Source organism: Podarcis melisellensis (genome assembly GCF_964234715.1).
Source record: "Podarcis melisellensis genome assembly, chromosome: 6".
NCBI lineage: Eukaryota > Metazoa > Chordata > Lepidosauria > Squamata > Lacertidae > Podarcis > Podarcis melisellensis.
The window spans coordinates 90,320,376-90,342,019 of NC_138538.1; the positions used below are offsets into that span (position 1 = coordinate 90,320,376).

Below are 21,644 nucleotides of genomic sequence, written 5' to 3' on the forward strand. Positions count from 1 at the left end.
CCCCTTTCCAAAAAGGACATCACCAATGCAGTGATAAATGGTGACCATATGTTTGTGAAACATGGACCACTTATAAACACCATCTCCAACTCCTTGAAAGATTCCAACAACGGTGTCTCCAAAAAAAAAAATTACACATCACTTGGGAAGACAGGCAAACTGTACTGGAAGAAGCAAAGATCCCCAGTGTCAAAGCAATGATTCTTCAACACTGACTTCGTTGGACTGGTCATGTTGTTTGGATGCCTGATTATCGTCTTCCAAAGCAACTACTCTATTCTGAACTTTAAAAAGGAAAGTGTAATGCTGGTGGTCAACAAAAGAGGTTTATTAAAGACTCTCTCAAGGCAAATCTAAAAAAATAATGTAGTATAGACACCGACTACTGGGAAACACAATGGCCTGTGAGTGCTCCAATTGGAGAACAGCCTTTACCAAAGGTGTCATGGGCTTTGAAGACACTCGAACTCAGGACACAGGGGAGAAACATGCTAAGAGGAAGGCACGCTTGGCAAATCCACACCGTGAGCAACTCCCACCCGGAAACCGATGTCCCCACTGTGGAAGGACGTGTCGATCCAGAATTGGCCTCCACATTCACTTACGGACTCATTGTTAAAACCGGGTTTATGGAAGACAATCTTACACGGCTACGAGGGATCGCCAAAGAAGAAGAAAAAATGGTGGCCTCTCACTTCATTTCTCCTGTGCTATATTATTCCTGGCAAGCTCTGATCCCATTCGTTCTTTCTGCGCAATTATAAAAGAGAGAGCTAAATCCCTGTTGATTTTGCATCCACCTCGGCTCACAATTACATGTGCATGACAGTCACCCTTTCTCTTTTACCAGTCACTGGTCAATCAACTACAAGGATGAACGTAACACCTAACAACTGGAAGCTGTCTCTAGGGTGCAGTCGGGTGATCTGTTTGCCAAGCGTTCATCCTGATTTGTTTTCAGGGTGGTTAGATGATGTTTCTTCAAAGTAAGTATTGTCCCAATTTTGTCAGTGCATTTTCCCATCGTGTTCCACCAGGGTTGGATTTAGGTTTGATGAGGCCCAAAGCTACTGAAGGTAATGGGGCCCTTTAACTGCACAGCACCCAGCAGGAGAAGGGACGAAGAAATTGTTCTAGCTGACCTCTAGGGCTATTATAAAGGTAAAGGTAAAGGACCCCTGACAGTTAAGTCCAGTCGTGAATCACTCTGGGGTTGCGGCACTCATCTCACCTTACAGGCCGAGGGAGCCGGCGTTTGTCCGCAGGCAGTTTTTCCGGGTCATGTGGCCCGCTGGAGTGGTACCTATTTATCTACTTGCACTTTGACGTGCTTTTGAGCTGTTAGGTTGGCAGGAGCAGGGACTGAGCAATGGGAGCTCACCCCATCGTGGGGATTCGAACCGCCGACCTTCTGATCGGCAAGCTCTAGGCTCAGTGGTTTAGACCACAACGCCACCAGTGTCCCACCTAGGGGTATTATGCAGCATGGCAAAATACTAAGTTTATATTTTTGCTGGGAACTTCGAATCTTCACCTTGTCTCCTTCTGTTCCAGCCCATTACCACTTACCACGACCTCAATTACTGCTAATGAGATCCATATTGCCCTCATTCGCCTTCATAGGCTCACTGCCATTTGTCATTTCTCCTTCAAGCTTTTTCTAGCAGCAGCCGGACTTGAAGATCCTATCTGGTTTTTAAAATTAAAAACAAAAAAACTTCAAAGATGAGTTGAGCCATTTCCTTTATCTGGTATTGAGTTCCCATATTGGCGCTGTTCCTACGCAAAACCCCATTGTATTAAAAAGATTTAATTCCAACATAGACTAACAATAGACTGTTCATTGGAGAATGGTTCTCGGGGCTGTTTTCTGCATGATCTAAGGTTGCGTTGCATAGACATAAAGTAAAGGTAAAGGGACCCCTGACCATTAGGTCCAGTCATGGCCAACTCTGGGGTTTCAGTGCTCATGTCACTTTATTGGCCGAGGGAGCCGGTGCACAACTTCTGGGTCATGTGGCCAGCATGACTAAGCCGCTTCTGGCGAACCAGAATGCCATTTACCTTCCCGCCAGAGCGGTACCTATTTATCTGCTTGCACTTTGTGCTTTCGAACTGCTAGGTTGGCAGGAGCAGGGACCGAGCAATGGGAGCTCACCCCATCGTGGGGATTCGAACCTCTGACCTTCTGATCGGCGAGTCCTAGGCTCTGTGGTTTAACCCACAGTGCATAAACATAACTTGAGTTCAAATCATTGCTCTTCCTCCCTTCCACAGCTCGAGTCCTGCTTTCTCCTGCTTCCGCAACACATTTGTCAAACATTCTGGCAAGCAAACTGGACAGTCGATGCAGGTAACTGGGCTTGACGGTCTTAAGGGCCCCTCTTTTACACAGCCATGTGTAGCGTTTAACATTTTTCTTCTCTTTTTCCATGTTTTATAACTGCTTCTACATTCAGCGACGGAGCTAGCCACACGGGCACCCGGAGCAGCGCACATCCCATGCACCCGGGGGGAGGGCAAGGTGCCCAGGGGGGCAGGGTGATTGGTGCCCATTGGGAGTGATCGGCCCAGTGATTGGCACCCATTGGGGCGATCGTTGCCCATTGGGGGCAATCGGCGCGGCCATCGGCACCAGGGGGGCGATCAGCTCAGCTATTGGCACCCTGGGGGGCGGTGCAGCGATCTGCCCATGGGGGATTTTGTCAACCCGCCCCCCCCAGGGATGACACCTGGGGCAACTGCCCCCACCTCCCCCCTTCCTATGCCCCTGTCTACATTCCTGACTTGTTAGAGCAAAATGCAAAGAAAAACAGTTTGCAAACCTGAAAGGGGGGGGGGAATACTTTTGAGCATGTGCAGTTCCGCAACTTAACCTCATTAAAACCACAGCGTCATTATGACTGCAGGAAAACAAAGGGGTTCACTGCTTCTGCCTCGATGCTAAACACATTTACTTTCGATGAAGCGCCATTTTGTGGGAGAAAAGGATATACACTTAAAGTAAAAATGATAAAATGAGAACCTACAGCCACTAATGTGCCTGCCGCCCCCCCCCCCGATTATAAAATGTCTTTTAAAGTAAGAAGAAAGCATGCTGTGAGGAGGAGGAGCATTAACCCCAGTGTGCCACAGCATGCCCATCCTGTCCCAGGAGCTGATGCGGGACTTTTTTTGCTGTATCCTCCAGTGGTTGCCCTTTAGAACATCGTTTGAGGGCCTCCTGAGCTGTGTGGCCCTGGATTTGGGCTCCGAGGTTAAACCATAGCCATAGAGCTGAGTGGCGCAGTAGGTTGCCTCCAGTGAAACTGTTTGCTGAGCATTCATCCCGATTTGTTTACAGATTAGATGACGTATTGTCAAGGCAAGTGTTATCCTGCACTTTTCAAAGCCTTTCCCCCTCACTTTCCTTATTGCAAAAAGCCCCACTTTTGGGAAGCTCCCTTATCCAGGGTAATTGCACAATCTGAATTCACTGGTAGGTGAATTTGCCCTTTTGCCTTTCTTCAGCTATTGTAGTGCACAGGTTCCCTGGGAAAACATAACTCAAAACTTCCCTGCTATTTCGGGTGTTTAGAAAATTTCCTCTCTTTTCCCTTTGTGCAAAATGAGTTGTTAAAATTGCTCTCTATCCCCCTAGGGGGAACGAAGTTGAGTAGTTGGGGGTGGTGCAGGAAAAACAACTTTCTCCTTTACTTAAAGAAAACAAAAGAGATCATTGTGGACTTTAGGAAATGTAAACTGAATATTCAGCCACTTATTATTGAGGGGAAGTGCGTGGAACAGGTCTCAGTATTTCGATTTCTGGGAATGGAGTTGAGAGATGACCTAACCTGGGGAGAAAACAGCAAAGACCTGATGAAGAGAGCACAGCAGAGATTGTATTTTCTGAGAATCCTCCGGAAAAACAATCTCTCCAAGGACCTGTTGATGGCATTTTACCATTGTACTGTGGAGAGCGTATTAACTTATGGTCTCTGTGTGTGGTTTGGGGGCTGCACGGCCAGGGAAAAAACAATGCTATCCAGGGTTGTAAAGACTGCAGAGAGAATAACTGGTTGCACTCTTCCCACCTTGGATCAAATCTATGCTGTCAGGTGCCATAAGAAAGCTGCAGAGATAGCGCAGGATAGTGTGAACCCCGGAAATGATCTCTTCCAGCTTCTGCCTTCTGGAAGAAGGTACAGGGTTATAAAGACTAGGACTAGCCGCCTGAGAAACAGTTTCTACGCAAGTTCAATTCTGGTTCTAAACGCAGCATAAGGAGTCTCTATAGTATATTGTATTTTAAAATGGGGTTTCAGAGTTTTAGGGGGTTTTGAATGTTTTATGTAGATTTCCAATTTCATTGTTCTGTATCGGACAATGACAATAAAGAGATTTGAGAAAAGTACCTTCACACAGTGGGATATTTGAGGGGTGTGCAACCTTTCTCCCTCTCACACATGGGAGAATTGAGAAATGTAAGGGGGAGGGAAAAAAGGGATTTAGGTTAAATTGGGGGTGTAAAGAGGATTGTAATAAAGGGTGGAGTCTGAAGCGTGAGAGTGGGGTTACAGATGAAAGCGGGGGTTCTGAAAGAATAGGATGGGATGGTTCTCATTATGAGCACTCACACTTGTGGGTGCCCTTTGCAGGATTGCGCATGGTGCTACAGTTCTCTGGGAACTTAACGGCAAACAGGGACTGGCCTGCCTCTCAGTGTTATTATTTGGAGGTTCATGCCCAGCCTCAATAGTCAAGTTTCTTGCTGGGATGTGGGGCCAGCACCATTTATAAATAGGGGGTGGAGCCGACAATAGCCAGGCAGTCAGCTCAGGAGATTCACCCACCCTACCCTCCCTTAGTTTTCTTGTTTGCAAGTTAACTTTTTCTTCCTGTTTAGCAGTGCTGCTGTGGTCTTTGACTGGTTGCTGTTGAAGGACCGGGAAGAATTTTTCCTGCATTGGCAGGTTTTGTCTTCCCTGTAGCAATTCGTCACAACTTTGGTGGTTATGGCCATGGGTGGAATCCTTGAGTCTTTTCTTCCCTTTAATGGTGTGTGTGTGTGTGTGTGTGTGTGTGTGTGTGAAGGGTGACTCACCCCCCTGCGGTGTCAATTCCAGGGTCCCCTCTTCAAAGAGGTTATATAATGGGTGTCACAGGGACGCAGATGGCACTGTGGGTCAAACCACAGAGCCTAGGGCTTGCCAATCAGAAAGTCAGTGGTTCAAATCCCCGCGACGGGGTGAGCTCCCATTGCTCGGTCCCTGCTCCTGCCAACCTAGCAGTTCGAAAGCATGTCAAAGTGCAAGTAGATAAATAGGTACCGCTCCAGCGGGAAGGTAAATGGTGTTTCCGTGCACTGCTCTGGTTCACCAGAAGCGGCTTAGTCATGCTGGCCACATGACCCGGAAGCTGTATGCCGGCTCCCTCGGCCAATAAAGTGAGATGAGCGCCGCAACCCCAGAGTCGGCCACGACTGGACCTAATGGTCAGGGGTCCCTTTACCTTTACTAATGGGTGTCACTAGCCATACACCAAAAGGTTGTCAGTGAACTACCCTGTGTGTAGGGATATGGGCTGGGCTGGCTGCTACACTTACGTCTCACCGAGCACCCCCATATCCCATTTACCCTGATGAGCCCCCATTCCCCCCAGCTGGGGGGCTGGGAAGGATACACGCCCAAGGCTAAGCCAAGGTCTTCCTACAATTGGAAGTTTAATAAATTTGTGTTCTAATTTTAATTCCATAACACGTTGTCAGAGTCTTTATTCCTTTCTTACAATCGCTGGGGGCTGGGGCTGCCTGGTCACGCAATTGGGCACAAGGTGAAAAGGGTGCTAAGTAGCAGTCGAAAGGTGTGGAGAAGCAAGATGCAGGTCACCCTGAGAGGAGTTTGTGTGCAAGTGGGGGTTGCACAGGAGGAGGAAGAGGCGGCGACATGGGGTGAAAGTGAAAACAAGGGGTGCAAAGTGGAGTTGCGGAACAGAGAAGAGACGTGGCTTCAGAAATAGTGTTGGAAAGGAGAAAGGCATGGTTGGCAGTCACATGGGGTGGGAAAGGGGAAACTCTACGGCAGGCGTCAGCAACCTTTTTCAGCCCTGGGCTGGTCCACCATCCCTCAGACCATGTGGGGGGCCAGACTATATTTTTGAAGGGAAAAAATGAGCTAATCCCTATGCCCCACAAATAACCCAGAGATGCATTTTAAATAAAAAGACACATTCTACTCATGTGAAAACAACATGATGTTGGGAAAGATGGAGGGCACAAGGAGAAGGGGACGACAGAGGAGGAGATGTTTGGACAGTGTTCTCAAAGCTACCAGCATGAGTTTGACCAAACTGTGGGAGGCAGTGGAAGACAGTGGCATGCTCTGGTCCATGGGGTCACAAAGAGTCGGACACGACTAAACAACAACAACAGAGGGTAGGAACAGAAATAAACGTCAGTTCAAAGAGGGGGGGAAATAGCTCCGGGCTAGAGTAATTCTTTACAACAAGGTTTTATTTTATTTTTATTTATTTTTCTTTGACAAAAGAAAAAAACATTTAAGTTTTACAGATTTGTAATTTTTTTGTGGTTTTATTTCGGATCCAAACAAGCACTTATGTTACAATATATCCACCTCATCAACATGCAGCGCTGAATGCGGTATTTGGCTTTGGGCGGGTTGCCCTGAAACCACCCCAGGGAGCTGATACCTAGCTACTTCTAGGAAGGGCACGGACTGGCCAGAAGTTTCACACTGAGGAGAGCAAGGCAAGGGCTGTAGGGTGATGCCCAGCTTAATGCGCGTCAGCACAGCATCAGTAAGGTAAATCACAGCCTCCGTATTGTGTTTCGCTGGTCTTCCTGTGAAATTGAGATGGACGGTGGCTTCAGGCGCTTAGGAGAGACTCGGTGTAGCTACTTGCCTCAGGTCACCAAATCAGTCTTCGTTTGCCATCCACACACACTAATTGGTGCCATTTCAGTTTGGTTTTTTCTCAGTTCAGATTCAAAGCGGATCACCCCCTCTTCTCCTATTCCATTTCATGTAGTTTCAGCGGAAACCGTCTCCCAATTGCTCCGTCTCCAAACTCACCCTCTCCCTTGGAAGAAGGTATTCTCCCTCCCCCTGTTGTGCACCTGCTATGTCGAAGTGGTTGTAGCGATTGTCTTTGGGCAGTTTAAAAATCCAAATCCCCTCCTTTGCAGAATGCTTTGAGGCACAAATATTCTTGGCACTTGACAGCAGACTGAGAGCTTCGTAGCAGAAAAGAGTTTGGTGATTTGAATGCCTTTCTTTAGAGTGGAAATAACTCTAATACCAATACTTAAAAAAACCCCAACAACCAAGGATGCTCAAACAGCCCTTCTTTTTTTTTGTAGGGTGTCTCCTCTTTAGTTTACAGATGCACGCGCAATTTTCCTTTGCAGCCAGCCATTCAGCATGTCTGGCTGTTAACCAGAAGGTTGGTGGTTCGAGCCTACTGAGCGATGGCTGAGGGCAAGGATTCCTGCATTGCAAGGGGCTGGACTAGATGGCATTCAGGGTCCCTTTCCAGCTCTAGAATTCTATGCCAGGGCGTCTTGCCCATAGAGGCAAGTGGTGCGGGGTGCCAGGGCGCCAGGTTCTGGAGGGCGCCAGGGAAGAGGCGGAGGCTGGACGTCAGCTCGCTGCCATCACCCGCCTCTGCCATGCCATGCCGAAGCAGCGCCACACCTGGAGCCTCTGCCTGTCGTGGCCACCGCGGCACGGGTGCCAGGGAAGAGGCGGAGGCTGGGCATGGCGCTTCCCAGCATCAGCTCGCCCATCTCGCTGAAGCAGCATCACGCCAAGAGCCTCCACTTCCTCCCCACCGGAGGCGCCGCCTCCAGTCGCTGCCTGCCTCCTCCAGCCCCACAAAGCTGCCAGCAGCACCGTAAAAAGGTCAGCAACTCTGGGAAACGGGGGGGGGGGGGCGTCGTCGGAGGGATCCTTGCACCACGGCGCCAGATATACTTAAGACGGCCCTGATTCTATGGTTTCATGCTCCCAACACCTACTGGCTCCCATCCAACGCTAGGTTGAGTGTGGTGACCAGCCCTGGACTGAACACACTGCTGCATTTGTGATGTGTGTCAGTAATGTTGCACATGCACATACCCCATGGTGGGTGCAAGTTTAAGAAATATAAGCAAAGAACCCTGTAAGAATGGAATCCATAAATGTTCACATTACCACATGAAACTCCCAGCCTTGCAGTTTAGTCTAACTAGCTTATTTCGTGTTAATGACTCGGTAGTGTGTGGGGTGGGGGTGGGGAATGGTCTCCAGTGCAACATGCCACAACTTTAGTAAATCTTAGGACTTGATGACCTTTGTGGTTTACCCCTGACCAGTTATACTGTGACCCAGCTATTCAAGGGCTACTACAATCATATATACAACTATGTTTATTAAAATAGGATAGTCTAGTGTGAATGTCTGTAGCCTATTAAGTGACATGTTGAACTCGAGATTGGGAAGCACATTGAGCTATTTTTTAATATATAAAATTAGTTAATTGCACTTAAGTCTTGCTGATAAGCAGCCAGTGCTTGGAAAGGTCATTGAAAAAATGGAACTAGTAATGGTTTACCCTATCCAAAAAGGAACTAGTTCCAGTTTGCCATTTTACAAAACAAACTAGTTCATTTCAAGCTCATCCAAATGAACTTTTTAGCTGATAGAAAGCTCATTCTCAGCAACCTTTTTCCAGCCTTCAGAATATTATGTGCTGCTGTGCTGAAGTATAGTGTCCAAAACTAAATCAGGGGCCACACACAAGTAATAAGATGTCTTACAAGAAGACTGTTAACAGGTGAAACGTTCCCTATTAAAATTTCTAGTATTTCCCTAGTAGAATTTTCAAGTATTTCCATACTAGAAAAGGCTCACCCTGGATAATTTGTGGCAGCCACACAGCTGTTAAAGGCACAAGGCATCATTCGCTTTGTTCCTGCCTGTACTTCTTGCTGCAAGGTGCTCCTGTTGGGAGAAAGCAAATTTATTTAGGGAGGATACAGGAATGCCTCACATTCCTTTCTTCTGATGGCTTAGCAGTAAAGCAGTAGGGATTAAGTGGCAAGTGTCCTTAGCAACAGCAGTGCCTGTATATCTGCTTAAAAAACCTTAGAACATTGCCTCCATATTTTGATGTATAACTTTCTCTAGGGATGTCTATTTTTAAGAATGAAAGCAAAGACTCTGGGCCTCCTGCTTGGAGTCGAGGTGAGGGAATGAATGTGAAGGTGAACTAGAAAGCATACAAAGTTCTACCCCAAATCAACTTAATTCACCTTTAGTTCAATCAGCAATTCTGGGAACTGCTTTCAGGTATAGTTCACAGATTTTAAAATTAGTTCAGCGAACTTTGTTCAACCAAACTAGTTCATTCCAATCACTGAATTCAGTGACAACTAAATTATATATGTCCCATTGCATTCAATATGATTTAGAGAGGATTAGTCCATTTCCTGGATTAAGAGCTTTCAATTTTTACTGAACTCAGAGATAGGGACCCCCTCCTTTTCTTCCTTTATTTTTATGCTACTTTAATTGTAGTTTTTGATCATTTTTTCCTTTCCTTGCCTGCCTTCCACACTAACATGTAAAAAGTAGAGTACCCACAGATCATGGAGCAAAGTCTTACTAGTTCATTGGCCACAATTCAGCTGCTCAAGATGAGTGCACCCTGTCCGAGGAGGAGAGAGGGGTACATCAAGCAGCCCCCTAACTCAAGCAGATGAGCTCTCACTCCTGAGAGAACCAGTTGACTCGTCAAGTGCTTTCTACTCAGAGTAAAACCAGCAAATCAAGGCTACACCCCACCTCCAATATACAACAATGAGCCATGAAACTAGCAATTACGGTACATAGCTAACCAGAAGTTCTGAGGTCCAATATGGTTCCATTTATGTAACCACAGATTCGTCCAAACATGGCATCAAGGTTCTTGAGATAAAAGGCTGCATGAGGTCTCATCCGTAGCTCAGGAGCTGAGAGCCACCAAAGCCAAGCTTTCATACAAGAGATCTCTGGATCATAGGCTGAAGTGATACAAAACATGAAAGATAGGGTCCACTCTGCACACATACACCCTAAAAAGGTAGAAATATTTCAAAATTCTTATATAAACTTCATAGCACACTTGCTGGTCTCCAAAATCAAAAAAAGGCATAATTGAGACATTCTTCAGAGAACAAGGCTCTTCTATGCATTTCCCCCCACCCCACCCCAGTACGCACAAAGAAACTCCTTCCTTACATAAACTCAGCCCTCGTTGTATATTTACAGAAAGCTTGGCTAATTATCAGAAAACCCTTTGCAATTAGAAGCTCGAGATGCCAACTCTTTTATTTACAGCCCATTTGGCGGGTGGGGGTGGAGCAGAGCCCCTTACGCTGGCATTTTGTGGCAAGCCAGCACCACTTCCTCCCGCAAGCTTTTATCATGGGGAAATCCATCTTGGCCAAAGGGCTCAAATCCCCACAGCCATGAAACTCACTGGTGATCTTGACCTTGTCAAAATTGTTCAGCCTAACCTCTCTGGATCCATAGTTTGGAGACAGATACTCGCTCCCTAGCAGAGAGATAAATGGCAGTCATGAATGACTGGAGAGGAGGTAGAAAGTGGGTTTTGGTATGAAGGCAGCAGGGTCAAGGAGGATCCTCTTCCAGTTAAACTGGGAGCCTGCCTGGGGAGGAGGAAAAGGGGGGTGTTATTTTAGTTTCCAGACTGATGTCTGAGAAAGGCAGCACTCCTTGCCAAATCCTTCTGTAGCTCTCTGTTTTAACTGAAGAGGCCATTGATTACTTCTGGGTAGAAATCTGATGTAGAGTGGTACCTCGGGTTAAGTACTTAATTCGTTCCGGAGGTCCGTTCATAACCTGAAACTGTTCTTAACCTGAAGCACCACTTTAGCTAATGGGGCCTCCTGCTGCCACCGAACCGCCGGAGCATGATTTCTGTTCTCACCCTGAAGCAAAGTTCTTAACCCAAGGTACTATTTCTGGGTTAGCGGAGTCTGTAACCTGAAGTGTATGTAACCTGAAGCGTATGTAACCCGAGGTACCACTGTAGTTGGCATTTAGAGGCAAACCTATCCTAAGTCATGCTTTCCAACATAATACACAGACCGAAACACAGCCATTCTTCAGAATTTGCACTGGCATCTCCAGGTAGGGCTGCGAGAGGCTCCTGTGTAAAATCTCGGAGAGCTTCTGCACTGAATCGGTATAAGGCAGGCTCTTAACTTTTCTACAAAAACCTGCCCCTTTTGAAATGGACCAGCGCTTACTGCATCTGCCATAGCAAGGGAAGTATTGGAGATCACATCCTGTGGTTACTCTGTAAAAATGATTCCTTTCCCCATACTCCCCTCTGGAATTGGCTAATGAGTGGCAGAGGCACATTTTAACACTAGAACTGGTCCGAGTAAAGAAGCACAGCGCAGAGGAAATTTATGCCAGGCAAATGTAATTACCAGATCTATTACAAGCTGGAATGTAGCCACAAAACAGTTCCATATGCGGTTTTTTGTTTGAAACGTTACAAGTTCTGCAGAAAATCTTGCTCACACCTCTCTGCATTTACAACCAACTGTAAGAACCTTACCGCATCCACATTCCCCTAGCCTACCAGATTGATTTCTGAGCTTGATCTTTTACTGCTGCAGATTTCCATCCATTAAATATGTCTACCAGCTTTGAGAGACCGCAGCTCTCAAGAGACTGTTAGGCTGTTCTGCAGAAGCTTCTGGCTTCTGGTCTGCTGTTTCATACCTTGTGAATTTGGGAGATGTCTGCCAGCATCTTTTGGGACACTGCCTTACTCTCAAGTAAAGGCCTCACCAACTTTCCTTCGCTCTCACCTTTCCTCTCTGGTGTTTTATTTTGCTTTCTGACAAAACCGTATGTGGGAACATAGGCTTACCAACCAAAATGCCACCTGCAATAAGTATTCCAGAGGAGATGATGAAGCAATGATTCAAAACTCCACCCCTCATCAACAAGCCTACTGTCTTCCAAGCTGAGGAAAGGAAAGGTCTGCTGCCCACCCCCCGCAAACCGAGATGCTGAGCAGGGAGGGAGAGGAAAAACCAAGAACCCTACTCTGTGCCTATTGGCATATGCCACTGGCTACCAATTGGAGTTTGCGGCTGGTCCTTAGTTGAAGGGCCATTCCTACAAGCACATAAGGACTTCCTGCTGGATTGGACCAAACCTATACCTAGAACCATTCGCAAAGCTGCAAAGGTGCCGTCGGTTCAAAAGTTGTCTTATTCCAGAGCAGTAACAATCGCATAGGAAGCAAATGTCCGAGGATGGCATATCCCTCTTTGTTGCCTCATCGATTTCTAATCAAAATATGGCTCAATAAACAAGTAGCATTGCACCTCTGCATGAAGCTCTTTCTGCTAGGGTGGGCAATGCCAAAGTACAGATGATTGAGAGGAGTCAGAATTTAGTGGCTTCTGTAACTAGCATCTCTTCTATTTTACGGCTCCCTGGGACAAAACGCTCCCTATTTTTTAGGGACAGGGAACACATGGCCTCGGTGCTAGTACATGCCAGCTTATTAAAATAAATCTCTGCATGTGTGCATGTTTATATATGCTGCATATAAATACACACACACATATATATACTTTCCATACACTCCAAACTCAGAATATAAAGACACATCTTGTGTTCAGCTCATCAGTAGTCCTCTCCTTTCCCCATCCTTAACCCACTTGTCTTGGTACAAAAGACTCAGAGTCGGTTTCACACAAGCCAAGCCCTTCTCACTACATGGTGACCTCCCTTCTCCGCACTCTCTCCTTCAGCTTCGCCAGAAGATCGATACGAAGTACAACCCCCAAACCACAGGTACTGCAGGAGGGCCGAATGCTGTGACTTCCACTCTCTGGACAAATCTCTCAATCTCAACTCATCCCATTGGTTGAACGTCATATGAGGGATCACCCAAAGGAGACAAGGTCATCTCAAGGGAGATGACCTTACACTTCAAACCACCAACTTGACTTCCTTCTCTGGTCTCTTTTTCCTTTTTTTGCCAAGTGTCAAAGAGGCAAAATGATAATCTTCTTTTCAAATCCCCCCACACCCTAATATCCCTTGCTGTGCTTCTCGAGTAACTTCAGGCCTTCCTCCGCACACTCTCTTGGGATTTCTGGGGGACAGAGACCCATGTGGCTGTTGGGTTGAAGGCTGCTGTTGCCATGGTTCGCTCTCACTCAACAAACAGGTGCACCTCTGCTGGGTCCATGGTTGCAGGAGCTAATCAAATGCTTCCCTGTGCAATTAAAAGGGAAGGGGAGAGGACAAAGAGCTTTGGGCTTTTTTTGTTGTGGTTGCACAGAGGGTCTGTTTCTGCTGCATTTGATTTCCGTTTCATTCCGTTCCAAATGTGGCAAACAGCATGCGTCAGAGGAGAGCAGGGGAGGAGGGGGAGGCAGTCTCTAGCACTTGTCATCTTCTTCCGTATCACTGAGTACGTCGATGCCAGCCCCGCACATCACCCCCTGTGACGCCCCTCTCCTCCTCCTCCGGTAGTGCCCGTTTGGCATCTGCCAGCTGTGCCTCGAGCGAGGGCCTGCTGCAATCGTGTTGGAGCGGCCAAGGCTGGTGGCCACAGCAGCCTCAAAGGTGAGCGTCTCCTCCTCACCACAGTCTGAAGCATGGGAGTCATCCTGGAGCATCAGGTAAGGCTCCGAGATATAGCGCTGAGGGGTCGAGAGAAGGCTCTGCTTTCCTTGTGGGGAGCTGGAAGACTCAGTCAAGCAGGTGTTGTTTGTCTCCAGAACCCCAGAAAGCAGAGGAGAGCCACCCTCGCTATCGTCAGGCTGTGGGGAGATGTCTCCACAGTGCTGCATCATAGCAGCATAGGAGATGAGGGGGCGTGGCTTTGGTGGGACCGGAGGGAGCTGGCGGCGGCTTCGCCTTGGCGTGCTGGTGTCAGATAGTGATGGTATGGAACTCTCGCTCAAGGAGCCAGTGCCCTGCAAAGAAGAAGAGAAGGGCCTATGAGGCAAAATACCTTTTTATAACGGTAAAGAGCTTATGAGGGGGTCCAACGCTGCAAGGCCACTTTCCCCAAATCACATCGGCCCACCCTTAAACTGACATCGCTGATGACTGGGCATGAAGGCAGGGTTTAATCCTGCATTGGCTGTGCACCCTGTTCCATGTAGGGAACAAATCTGCACAGCCAAGGCAGCAGGATTTAACCCTGCTCATCAACTGGTGTGCAGAGGTTAAAGCCCTTTGCAAAAGCGCTCTTTGAAGCAACTCCATGCCCCTCCGTTAAGTAAGCAGGTGGTTTGTGATGGGGGAGGGGGGGGAGAAGAAAACTTCCTTGCCCCCATCCTCTGCCACCCAACCCCTAAAAGGAGAAGCACAGAGCTGCTTCAAAGTGTGCTTTTGCAAAGGGGTTTAAGGCATCAGTATACAGCGTACAAGATTATATTGTTTGGTGCGCTGTTGCTGTTGTTATTTGCTGTGAAGAGCTTCCTGGGTCACCATCTTAAGACTGTAGCATAACATAGGTAGCACTTCTACGACATCTCCTAACATCTTTTCCTTTCTCTCGGTATCTTAATACTAAATGCTTGCTCCGTGTTCTGTAATTTTTTTTAGATTGGGTGGCACTGTGGTCTAAACCACAGAGCCTAGGGCTTGCCGATTAGAAGGTTGCTGGTTCGAATCCCCGCGACGGGGTGAGCTCTCGTTGCTCGGTCCCTGCTCCTGCCAATATAGCAGTTCGAAAGCACGTCAAAGTGCAAGTAGATAAATAGGTACTGCTCCAGCGGGAAGGTAAACAGCGTTTCTATGCGCTGCTCTGGTTCGCCAGAAGTAACTTAGTCATGCTGGCCACATGACCTGGAAGCCATACGCTGGCTCCCTCAGCCAGTAGAGCAAGATGAGCGCCACAACCCCAGAGTTGTCCACAACTGGACCTAACGGTCAGGGGTCCCTTTACCTTTAACCCTAACATTATGATAATGTTCCTGTTTATAAGCAGTGCCAAACTACCTTTGAGTCTGTGAAAGTCTGCAAGATAACCTTTGTGGTCCCTTCCAACTCTGTAATTCTATGATTCTAAGTGTTGGTTTATACATGCAAATTTATAACTGTATTCCCGAATGGTAGGAATCTGCCACTGTGGATCAAAGGACCGAGTGATCACATCACAGTCATCATCTCAAATACAAAGCTTGTAAGCGAAGCCATTGCACATATTCAAGCATGAATCACGAAGGGACGTGTGGAATGCCAGCTGTTCAGTGTTTTAGCCAGATGTGCCTTCCTCCAGGGTCTGGCATTCCTTTCCTCACCCCACTGTTTGCCCCCTAAATAGTCAGCATCTCATGAGGTTTGGGCTCAGCTCCTTCCCATTTAGATTTCCCCCCTTCCCAAATACTTTTTGTACTTCTGCTGTACATTTTGCTACTTCCTCCTGCTGTTTCTCAGTGTTGCCCCATATGTTGGCATTCCCTGGCCAAGGCTGCAATTGAAACGAGGGACGAGATACTGAGTGATGTACAAGCACACGTGAGCTGGCCCTAAATATTGGGAAGGGAGCAGGTGTGTTTGCTTCATTTCCCTCTTACCTACATTATTTTGCAAGCTTCCCACTCACCTGTCTGTTGGGAGTTTGTGACCTGCCTTCACTTGGAGACCTGGACTGCTGTCGTTCTGGAGAGTCACCATCTGCCTGTGGACTCCTTTCCTCTGAGTTGCAGCGGGAAATGTCTGGAGATAGTAGGTGCTTGCGTTCCTTGGATCGACCTCGCTCTCTGCCTCCTGACCGATGTGTGTCAGATCGATGGCCTGCAGAGGACAAAGCCAGGCTTACAAGAAAGTTCCATGAAGGTCCTCATTGATTTGTATTCAGCCCCAATTGTAGGATGTCTTCTTTATCCTTCTGAATAACCTTTGGACCTAGAAACCCTTTTCCTTTTCCTGCTCCTCTGCAGCGTAGCTAAAACATATCCTGCACACAGCCCTATTTTTTCAGCCCTTTACTGTTTTATGGTCTCCCCTTCTGTCAGATTAGCAGTAAGGAACTCAGTTTCAAATCACAACTCAGTTACGAAGTTCAAGCGCTGACCTCAGCCTTGTTGTTATTCCTCACACTTAGCCTTTTTGTGTGAGGACATAACATGTAGGTGGAATGGAGGTGGGAGAACAATGTGTGCTCTCTTGAGCTCCTTAGCTGAAAAGCTGAATTATATGCAAGACGTCAATAAGAGTATTTCTTTTTCATTGTCTAATCCCAGCCATTCAGGGATCCTAAAGTAAACACGAGGCCATCATGGAGCCAATTACAGTAGGTTATGTGGAAAGGCCAGTCAGGGAAAATGAGAGACTTCGTCAGGCAGGGCCTCCTTCCACCTGCCTTGCCCTACCCTCTAATCTCTGCATCTCAATTTGTATTGTATTATTTTATATACTGTGACTTGCCATTGTTTTATTGATTATAGTTTAGAAATTATTTCTTGTAACTGTGGAGTGGATTTCTCTTTAACTTTTATATGTTGATATTATTATTTTGTACTATTCTAATAATTGTTGAATGTTACTTTATTTGAAGTAGGCTGCTTATTTTAAAGTTTTGTTTAATTATCACATTCTTGTATTGTATTAGATTGTTATAAGATGTACATTTTTTGTTTTTCAGCTTGTAAACCGCCTTGAGTATTGTAAGTATTGTATACAAATAAAAAATGATGAATGATGACTCTGAAAATTCGGTCCAGCTGTCTGTGCCAGAACATGTTGCTTTGGGAAACAGAAATGGACTCGGGTTGCTTCCCAGGCTCTTTTTGGGGGGGTGTGGGTGGGAGGGATTAAAGTCCACACTACTTGTGCAATTAAAACGGATTAAAACACCCTAGCAGGGAGAATCCACTTAAAAACACACAGAGAGATTTTTAATTTTTTGCAGTCTGGAAAGCGTGGGGTTAATGAATGGTTAGAGGGAAGATATGTAAACGCTGTAGCAACAAGTTAGGATGATTGAAAGGTGAATGCTTGTTGTCCTAACCTTCACCCACCCCACTTTTTCTTTTTGTGAATGCTCATATAATGTCATAACCAGATCAGGAGAAAAATACTCATACTCAATGGGGACTAAACATAGTCTAGTCACCGTGGGCTCCTCCACGCTTATCCCATGCCTAAGGAGAACAAGGTTTTCCACTTCTCCCACTGCTTCCCACAGAAACCTCAGTCTGCAGAAGAACCAAATGCCACAGAATTTGTTCCAATTCTGTGGTGAACAGCGGGTTTCCCCGGGGGGAAAGCAGTGGTACTGAGGAGCCCCGTGTATGTTTTATGCAAGCAGATCAGGACGTACCCTGAATAGACTGGGAGACATCAAATTCAGCGTCTCTTTCTGGTGGTGTGAGAGATCCCTGTACTGAACTGTTTTGAACCCGTGCAGAAATCAAAGCAGTGATTTTACAGGTCAATCTGATGGGTGCATTAGTATCAGGGTGGATTTGATTGAAATCAAATTGATTTAAATCACGATTTAAATCACATCAGTAAGACTTGATTTAAATCTCTAATCAGTAAGATTTGATTTAAATCTCTTTTTTTGTTTTTTACAGAAAGACTCATTCTTGCTGGTATAATCTTAATATTTACAACCAGAGGAAGGTTTCATTTTTGGAATGATAAATCTTCAGAGTAGTTTTTACAATTATATCAAAAATTACTGATTTGGTTATACTATTAGAAATACATAGACAGATAATTATGAAATGACTGTTTATATTTGGACAACTGCTGTACTTTCTTGGAAGGAGAAAAATAATCATTTCCTTAATAACAACTTAAACAATTTATTTAACTAAAACATTATAGCATATGTATCCATGTTTGTTAACTCATGTGGTTAAACGATTAAAAAAACCCCAAAAACAGAGGCTGAGTTTTAGCACACATGAAAAACTTAAAACAAATCCTTATTTCCTGATGAATAGCCTTTGGACTATAACTTAAATAGAAAGCTATCTTTAGAAAGATTTTTCCTGAGCTTAGCCTGCACTGGGAGCTGTGGGAGCAGAACAACAGATTGACAGCAACCATTGTACACTCCAGCACTGCAGGACTTCTTCACATCTACCTGAGGGAACGAGGCAGTTGTGTCAATTCTCCCCCCCCCCCCCCCCGGAATATACTTGGAGTCCTTTAGTGATTTCATGCTCTTTATTGCAGCTTGTAAAACAGTGATTGAATTGCCCCCCAAACCTCAGGCTTTTATATCCATTATTTACACAATGAGTCCCGTCTGATTGGCTGATTCTGCTTCCCTCCAGGTGCCTGATTGGTCTTCTCCTGCAGGCCAATCAGTTGTTGCATTCTACGATCCTACCGGCCTAATAGGCTGATTAATTTCCTCCTGGAGCCTGATTGGTCTTTTCCTGCAAGCCAATCAGGTTGTTGCATTCTAGGATCCAAGCTTAGTACATAACACGCCTACTTCTGCAAAGCGTGTTCTCCTTCATGGAGAGCACGTGTTGCAGTGGGGGCTGCCAGGACACTCCAAAGTTGGGGCCAGGCTAATTGATCGTTGGCCACTGATGCGACTGGGGCTTCCCTTGTTGTTGGGAAGAAGTTAATGTTGCCATTTGTTGATTGACAGCCAGAAATGCTAAAACTCCTTGCACAAGGCTAGGGCTTCCTCTTTTTGCCCATGCATCGGATTGCCCCCCCCCCCTAGAAATAGGGTTGCTCGCTTTGACCTTGCTATGCCTGTCATGGGGTTGTCTGCTTTTGGGCAGGGGCCCCGTAGGAATTTTGTCCATCTGGCTGATTGGCTGGGGCCATTTGGTTTTTGCCTACTGCGTAGTAAATCGTCACAACTTGTAAGGCTGTGGTTAGGCATTGGTTTATGGTTTGGTTGGTTGAGGGGCATGGATTGGCTGTGCCTGCCCCTCTAATGCTGCTGCTGCAAGGGATTCCGTTAAAGGAATCGGGGGCTAACTATTGCTTGTCCACTCTGTCAAGGGGGCTCGGGCCATAGCAATGAGCTCCTGGCTGCATTTGGGGTGGGCTGAGGGCAGGTTCCCTGCTCCGTCGCTACCCCCAAGTGTATTCCCCTATTCTGACTTTCGCATCGTGCGGAATGTCAGTCTGTCCCCCATGGTGGGGGCAGGTAGTCGCAACCAATGCCTAAGCAACCACTCACATGTTTGTATTTTAATAAAGTTGTGGCCAAAATTATGCCAAAAAACCTTAAACAAAAAATTCTGTGTGATGTGTGAGTTATTGGGGTGGCCCTGGGGACCTCGACACGCAACAGGGTTAAAAAGGTCAAAACGAAACAGCACCAAAAGCCTTATTTTCTTGCTACACCTGCTTTGTGCCAGCGTAACACAGCCTGAATAGTGGGTCATTTGCCACTTCTAAAATGGCAGATGAGGCCCATGTTCAAAGTGAGTATGGAACGGAAGTTGTGAAAACCAGAGGACAGACTTCCTAGGCATCCTTTTGTCTTGGGACTGTATTTGCAAAGCTCCCAGTACAGCTTTTTGAAGGAGGTAATGCAGTTTTCATTTCCGCTCCCCTCGGTGCCGGCAGATCTGCCAATTTCCCCCTCGCTCAGCATAGCTTTGGAGAGAGCAGGGCTTTAGTATTGTTCCACCCTTGCCTGGACTTCTCAGCATCCTTCTTTATGGCTGTACCAAACTGCAGCATGACTGCACCTAGATGCGCAGAATGTTGCAGCCCACTTCTTCTCACACATACAAAGAAGCAAGTCTACAACACCCGCAATCCTACGTACAGCAACTAAGGCTCTGCATTCATTTCATGAGCACGTTCCAAATGATACTTTGCTTGCCAAGCTCTCTTTGGGTTTACTCCAACCTGTCCTGGTCTTGAATTGGCTGCTTGCTGCTATCTTGTTTCCAAGCCCATTCTCTGCAAAATCTTTCTACTTCAACATAAGCTGAACTCATCAGTTAGGAAAGCTGGGCATGCAAAATTAAAGCTGCATACCTTCAAATTTAAGTCTTCTGAAGGCATAAACTCAAGGAAGATGAGCTATCCCTTTAAATCACAGCCAAAGCTTACCCCTGTGTGCTTAGTGGATTAATTGTAGCCAGAACTGAAATGTCTGCACAGTTGAACTTCCTGGAGGCGGTTGTAGGATGGATGGTGGCTAATGGATTGAGGTTGAATCCTGACAAGACAGAAGTACTGTTTTTGGGGGACAGGGGGCGGGCTGGTGTGGAGGACTCCCTGGTCCTGAATGGGGTAACTGTGCCCCTGAAGGACCAGGTGCGCAGCCTGGGAGTCATTTTGGACTCACAGCTGTCCATGGAGGCGCAGGTCAATTCTGTATCCAGGGCAGCTGTCTATCAGCTCCATCTGGTACGCAGGCTGAGACCCTACCTGCCCGCAGACTGTCTCACCAGAGTGGTGCATGCTCTAGTTATCTCCCGCTTGGACTACTGCAATGCACTCTACGTGGGGCCACCTTTGAAGGCGACCCAGAAACTAATCCAGAATGCGGCAGCTAGACTGGTGACTGGGAGCGGCCGCCGAGACCATATAACACCGGTCTTGAAAGACCTACATTGGCTCCCAGTATGTTTCCGAGCACAATTCAAAGTGTTGGTGTTGACCTTTAAAGCGCTAAACGGCCTCGGTACAGTATACCTGAAGGAGCGTCTCTACCCCCATCATTCTGCCAGACACTGAGGTCTAGCACCGAGGGCCTTCTGGCGGTTCCCTCATTGCGAGAAGCAAAGCTGCAGGGAACCAGGCAGAGGGCCTTCTCAGTAGTGGCGCCCACCCTGTTCAGGGAAGTTTTTAAGGCAGCCCTGTTCAGGGAAGTTTTTAATATGTGACATCTTAGTGTATTTTTGGTCTTTGTGGAAGCCGCCCAGAGTGGCTGGGGAAACCCAGCCAGATGGGCAGGGTACTAATAATAAATTATTATTATTATTATTATTATTATTATTGAAATGCACATAGATCTGTAACCTAACCTGTACTGGTGACTTGAGTGCAAAGCCAGGTACGGTTGTTTAGACCCCCTGCCCACCCGGCAACAGAAAGGTGAATATATATGTGAGACAGGGCCTTTTGGATGGTGGCCCCAAATGGGTGAAACTCCCTCCTTAAATACATATAGCTCTGACTTTACTGGCTTTTAAAATGGACCCTGATTTTTTCTTTTAATTCTAGCTGTTTTTCAAAATGTGCTCTATATTGCTTTAGCTGCTGTTGTTTTAATGTCATAATTCTTTTACCATTGTTAGTTGGGGATGATGGTTTTATTAATTTTGGATTACCTATGTATTACTCTTCTGGTGTCAGCTGCCGCAGAGGAGTTTTGCGTTACAAGGTGGTGCATAAATATTGGAAGTAAGTACGTAAATAAAGTTTGGATGCGTTTTGTGGATATAGGGAACAACTCAAAGCAGGCTGATGCGGCAGATTGTTTCTTGAGGCATTTTCCTCTTGAAAAAACCAAAAAGACCATTCCCACTTTTTATATTGAGGGGGACAACCCCTCGTTCTATCCCCCTATCTCCAGCTAAATTGGCTTAGTACTTACACATAACAGACAAATCCATGTTATGAGAACGTAATGCCTGTTTTTTAGTGAATATTTTTGAGTAAGTCAAA

At 46.4% G+C, this 21,644-nt stretch overlaps 1 protein-coding gene across 3 annotated transcripts in view; it reads right to left on the bottom strand.

The window, feature by feature from the left end:
* Positions 1–11,878: 11,878 nt before the first annotated feature.
* Positions 11,879–21,644, bottom strand: part of CACNA1E (calcium voltage-gated channel subunit alpha1 E) — a 505,628-nt gene continuing 495,862 nt past the window's right edge. For all 3 annotated transcript variants that reach the window (XM_081914516.1, XM_081914515.1, XM_081914517.1), the window contains 2 exons: positions 15,637–15,827; positions 11,879–13,996 (listed from right to left, as the gene is read on the bottom strand). In XM_081914516.1, the coding sequence (XP_081770642.1) occupies positions 13,457–13,996; positions 15,637–15,827 (731 nt within the window). In that variant the 3' untranslated portion in view covers positions 11,879–13,456. The remainder of the gene's footprint in view (positions 13,997–15,636; positions 15,828–21,644) is intronic.